The sequence below is a fragment of the Protopterus annectens genome, chromosome 3.part0 (genome assembly GCF_019279795.1).
Source record: "Protopterus annectens isolate FY-2018-M chromosome 3.part0, PAN1.0, whole genome shotgun sequence".
NCBI classification, from domain to species: domain Eukaryota; kingdom Metazoa; phylum Chordata; order Ceratodontiformes; family Protopteridae; genus Protopterus; species Protopterus annectens.
Genome location: NC_056731.1, coordinates 591,017,847 through 591,023,846, shown reverse-complemented (window position 1 = coordinate 591,023,846; position 6,000 = coordinate 591,017,847). Strand labels below are relative to the sequence as shown.

Genomic DNA, 6,000 nt, shown 5'->3' with positions numbered 1-6,000 from the left:
AGTGCTGTGAATTTCCTTGGTGAATATTGACACTCCTCCACCTTTAGCGTTTCGGTCCTGCTTTGGTGGCCGAAAAGTGTGGTAAGAGTTGTAGCCTGGCATTGCAGGGGTGCTCTCTGCAGCCTTACTGCCCAGATATCGATGTTCTCCATTCTTAGGAGTGCCTTGAGGGAGTGCATTTTGAGGTTTAGACTTCTAGCATTGAGTAGCATTACCTTCAGATTTTACATGCTTGTACCTGTTACGGTGGTGGTTTTGTCCTTTGAACTTTGCCTAAAAAAGCCACTATAGGGGTGGCAAGAGCCTTAGCCAGTAACCTGAATCCCAGGGGCGACTGGTGCAGACCATCTCTGGCAAAGCATCGTGGTCTGTCAATCATGTCGTCAAAGGCAGACAGATTCTGGATCCCCTTTGAATGACGCCAGAAGCTTATCCAATTGTTGAAGTCAATCATTTTTGTTCTTATATTGTGGTATCATTCTGGGCGAAGGCAGGATGCTACTCAGGGCTAGGGTCATACCTGCCTGGGCCACATGATCCGAGAGCTCTTCCATGTCTCTTTTCGTGTAGTCCAGGAAGGCACGTCTCAAGTCATTCACTCCAACATTGACAATGACAGAATCATATCAGTACTTGTTGTGGAGTGACTTGAGTGCATGGGTTATGTGGCAGATCCTGGCACCTGACAGGCAGCTGCATATAATTTTCTCCTTGTTCAACGTTATGAATTCCACAAAATCAGCACACTGCTGGGGGGATTTCAGCATCAAGAATGATAGTAGTCACTTCATACACCCCCCCCCCCCCCCTGCGCTTTTGAAAATTAAACTGCGTATATACATTCAGTTGTAGACTACGACTTAATATGATGCTTGTTTACACCAATCTGACCTTGATGTAACATTATACTCTTAATCCAAATGTATTTATCATTAAACGTAATACTTACGATGTATTTGCAAGCACTGCTCAACAGGCGTACCTGAAAAAATGTGCGTGTGTGAAACTAACGAGAAAGGGTTTAAGAAGGAAAAAAGGCTGGGTCAGTCGCCTGTTTCGCTAGCTTAGAAAATGAGTACCCTACCTCTCGCTGTTTCAGCACCACGGTAGCTGTGGCACTAATTGTTCTCTTAATTGTGTGACCGCGAAGCCAGATGCGTTGATTAGTATTGCAGTGCGCAGCCAGTCTTTTGGGCAATCCCGCCTTGATTTCCAAATTCCCGCCTCCCACTCCCGCACTCCTGATTCCATCACTGAGTGTCTCGACGGGGCACTAGGTCACGGATGTTAACCACGGGGCAATTACGTTGAGTAAATGTGGGCTAGGGCAGCAGCAGCAGGTCTTCCAGTCTCTAGCGTTTGGGCAGCAGCAAGCTGTGCTGTTCACACTGTTGTAGACAAATAACACTGACGGGGGCCAGCATAGGATTCTGGACATTTATTTTTTTGATTTCCACTTTTGTCATCAATGCTGTGAAGAAGGAAAACGGCTAACGCTAAAACAGGTCGAAGGCGATTTATGAAGTGGAAAAGTGCAGGTCTGATAACGTTTGGACGGCTTTTTTTGCTAAAGACCCTATCAATGTTTGGATGAGAGGCTGCAGTGACGCTAAGGGGTTCATTTCATCCCAGAAGTGGGGTAACGGTTTGAATTGGGAGCCACTCTCACTCCTGTTGCTTCTTTCCTAACTGAACTGACTGAGACTGTGATGAAATGTAATTCAGATCACAAGACCGGGAAAGACAAACTTCGTTGCCCGTAGGCAAAGGTAGACGTTTTCTGGTTTCTTTGAAATTAAAAGGAAGGAAATGATCCCTCAAACTAGTGTTGGAGATGACCATACTGAGAATGAGAACCCAGAGGAAGAGCAGCCGCCCCTCTCCCCTGCTTCTACTTCCAGCCAGGAATCCAAGGTAGTTCTTATGCTTCCCAGCACCAAAAACGTACGTTGTTTGCAGACACTGCATGCACAACTTTAGATTGTTTTTCTACACACATGGTGAGGAGCCAACTGTGCTGTTACTCCAGGATGCTGTAAATATAAGGATAGGTGTGAGCTTTTGGGTATTTTCCGTCCCCTTATCCACTGTTACAAACGTATCTTGGTGAGTCTGCACTGCGATCTCTGCCCTGTTGTGCTGGGTTTTATATGTGTACTTGTGGGTCTGAAGATATATGTATTTGTACACACACATACACGCACGTATGTCTGGACTGGGTCTCATAAAGTAACCGACGTGAGTGGGGATCTATTAAGAACACAGTCTGCATCCTTAGTAAACTGGGCTTACACCATGAAAGTTTTACTACCAATAGTATGGAATCCCAGGTCACTTTCAGCTTCTCCGAGCAGTCTTTTTGTATGCAAATCTAATTGTAAATAAGCATATGCATTTTAAGAGTGCTTTATTGCTAGAAATAAGTTGTGTTCTTGATTTGCTTATTTTTGTGGTTCTGAGGGAATTTTATGGTATACATCAATCAGCTTGCTTAGGAAATGCAATAATCTTTCAGTTTCTGAATCCCACTATTGCAGTTGTTTTACATTTTGAAAGAAGAAAAACAATGTCTCATTGCTGTTAGGGGTATGCAGCTCATGACACTAATGTTAAACAGTGGCACTGTAACATATTTTGCTTGGCACCCTGCTGGGATGGGGTTTGGGGGGCATCTTGATCAGTGATTTCATGGTCTTTTTAAGTGTTTTGACAGTTTTTTTGTAAACGTTGGTAGATTTATAAGTTCTAAAGAAGAACAAATACAGTCATCTACTTACAATGCATATGCATACCAAGTATAACTCTTGCAGTTTGTCTGCCTGACACTTGAGCATCTCATAGAATTAGTCATTTTTAACTTTTTACTTGACTAATAATAAAAAAATCAAATAGGTTATTTTAGTATTCTAATCTGCTGTTCTTTCTTTTGCTCACTCGCACACATTTGAAATTGTTCATCAAATGGTTTGACTGCTGATTGTTCTTGTGAAGATAGCAGATACAGCAGCAGCTTGAAACAGTGTAAATCAGAAAAATGTGGCCTCTGAACCAAACAGGTTATTCCTGGCTGACTGTTTCTCACAGTTGTTGACTAAGAAGTGCATTTGATTAGGCCATCTAATTGCTGCCGCATAACAATCATGTTATCCCATTAAATATTTTAACAGTACAAAACAATATTTATGAAGCATTTTCTACACAGAAGCTCCATTTTATTGTTACTGCTCCATGATCTTATAATACTGAATGGCAGTTGTAATTGCGCTGCTGTATTCATGTTTACGTTGGTACTCTGATTACTGGTTAGGGGGGTCAGAGATATGCCACAAGTTCTTATTGCAGGTAATTTGTCAGAACAGCTACTACAATAATAAAAGTCTAATTTAGCTATGTTCATAACTAATGACAGACCCTTAATACTTGATATTTTTATTAGCCTTTCATTGAGAACATTGCTGAGAAGTGTTTGAAAGGCACGAAATGTGAGCAACAATTGCTAAAAAATAATGTGGAGTCATTTAGAAACTCTTGAGTTGTAGCAAGCTGGAGGACATCAGCTTGGAAGTAGTTGGTAACTAGTAATTCCAAGAAACTCTTTAGAAACTTTAACACTAGACAATAACTGGTCTGATAGACAAAATGGACAGGGGGAGTAAAAAATCCCATCGGGTGCCAGAGTTCAAGACAGAAAGCAAATGCATAGGGCTAGATTTCAGAGTTGCTCATAGTGTTAAGTGTATTACGTCAGTGTAAGCTTGTGTATAAACAGATTCCAAAATGCTCCCAACCAGCTCTCAGTGTATGTGGTCACTTACACTGAGAACAAGTCTTTTGGAATTGGGCCCATAATTTGCAATAAGAAATTAGGACCATATTTTTCCCTAAAATATAAGGCAGTGGAAAGCAAAACAAATGAAAATCCTAATATAAAACTCTGTGGCATAACACCAACACAACTAGGCAATATTTGTAGATATAAGAATGTCATAAGTTATTGCAAACAAATGTTTAACAATGAAGTTGAGTTGAATATAATATAGTATCATTTAGTGCTACCACTGAGAAATTTCTTCTAAACAGTACTGAAAGAACTTAAGGTCAATTGTAAAAGAGAAAAAAGCACATGCCAAACCTGAGATTTGATGTGCTGTTGATTACTATTCTGATATTTTAAATAGTGTTAAGTGGTACTTAATTCATGCCTTTTGCGGTCTTAAGATTTGTTTGCTTTTTACCTTGAATCTGAAAACATTAGATATCCCATTCCTAGAGTGCGGTAAAAGAACACTCACTCAGTGAAAACATTAAATTACGAAGTTACAGCAAATTACATACAATTTCATAATGCTGATGGTTTTGGAAAGTATCTCCATATTTGGTATACCCTGTTTTCATGACTATACTTACTAAGCAAAAAAGTGGCATATTTATGTTTTGTATATATTTTTTCAAAAAATTTTTCACAGAAAGTATAATGTTTCCAAAAGGAAATGAGCCTGAATCTAGTGATGGACCTGAGAAAGCACTCGAGACAGCTAGACAGACCACAGAGGTTCCTCACAAAAAGAACAGAGAGAGTAAACAAGTTGTATGTGGACTGTTTCAAAGCCCTATCCCAATACTCTGTTTGCAAGAGACTGCTGCAAGATGATCTATGCTTAGCCTAGAAGGCATCCTCATCCACAAAACAGATAGAAATACTTGTTCTAAGGACCTAAACTTTATCTGTGACATAAGCAGGGTTGTTAGGCAGTCAGGTATGTGTCTGTAAGATTACCCCTTCTTTGAAACAAGTTTCCCATCCATGTAAAGCAAACGTCATCTCTAACCATATTACAAATTTACCTCTTGTTTGGTACCTGTTCCCTTATAGACAGGGACAGACTGTGAATGCGTGATGTGTACAAGACTGTTGTCTAACTGTAAAATTCTTTGTGTTTTGACACATGCCAGTAATATTTTGGTAAATTTGGGGTAAGCTTGGTAAGGCTTAAAATAGCTCTTTGGCTGATAGACTGGAAACCATTTCTGAACCTATGAATAGTGACTGTAACCTTTTAAATGTGCTCTGATTTGTTTTTTCTTCTCTGTTTACAACAGTGATTTCATTCTTTGAAAAGTGCCAATATTGCAGGGCTACATTTTTCATAACTTTTACATAGTTGTTTAAATCTTTCTGCCTTAGAATACCTTTGTTTCAGATTTTCACCATGCTACTCATGAATTTTGTTAATCATGTATCACCGAGAATCCACTGCAAGACCTGGAACTAAAAAAAGTTCAGCGCAGCACTTCTAACACAGCAAGCATGAAATTCATTGCTACACAATAAAAAAATTTCTGCAAGAGACCCCTTAATCTCCATTGTGGGGGCTGCGTCCTCCACATCAGATTACCATATGAACATGTCCATATTTATATCTGAATATGTATGTATGCAAATATATATATATATAATCTATATACAGACATATACACACACACGTACATATATACATACACACATATGTGTATGTGTATGTGTGTATGTATATATATATGTGTATATATATATATATATATATATATATATATATATATATATATATATGTATATAAAAAATCAGCATTCCGAATCTGCTTCAGTCAACCGTTTAGAATGTCGACCTGAAATTCTGAATTTGAAATGCGGAAAAGTGAACCAAGGCAAAAATGAATATATTGACAACCGTGGTTCAATGTATTTGACATAGGAGCTATGCACATTAAAGTACCATTACACTTCACATTCAATGGTATATTAGTGCTACCCCCCCACACCCCCTGCACATTAAATATACGAACTCCGAGATCGCACTACAGTGAGGAAATGGGCTAATTCCCTGTTTCCCACTGAACTGCAGTCTCCTAGCATGTCGAATCAGGAATGATCAACTGTAACATGTCACTCGATTATTCAAAATCAAGCACTTTTGGTTCAATCCACTGCTGTTTTGAAAACAGTGATTTTACCAGATGTCA

The 6,000-nt window shown here is 39.2% G+C and overlaps 1 protein-coding gene across 2 annotated transcripts in view; it reads left to right on the top strand.

Moving 5' to 3' along the window:
* The first annotated feature begins 1,046 nt into the window (after positions 1–1,046).
* STAC (SH3 and cysteine rich domain) overlaps positions 1,047–6,000 on the top strand; it is a 1,460,498-nt gene continuing 1,455,544 nt past the window's right edge. Inside the window, exon 1 of one of the 2 annotated variants that reach the window (XM_044064992.1) lies at positions 1,047–1,914. In XM_044064992.1, the coding sequence (XP_043920927.1) occupies positions 1,810–1,914 (105 nt within the window). In that variant the 5' untranslated portion in view covers positions 1,047–1,809. The remainder of the gene's footprint in view (positions 1,915–6,000) is intronic. The other variant, XM_044064993.1, reaches the window with a different exon arrangement.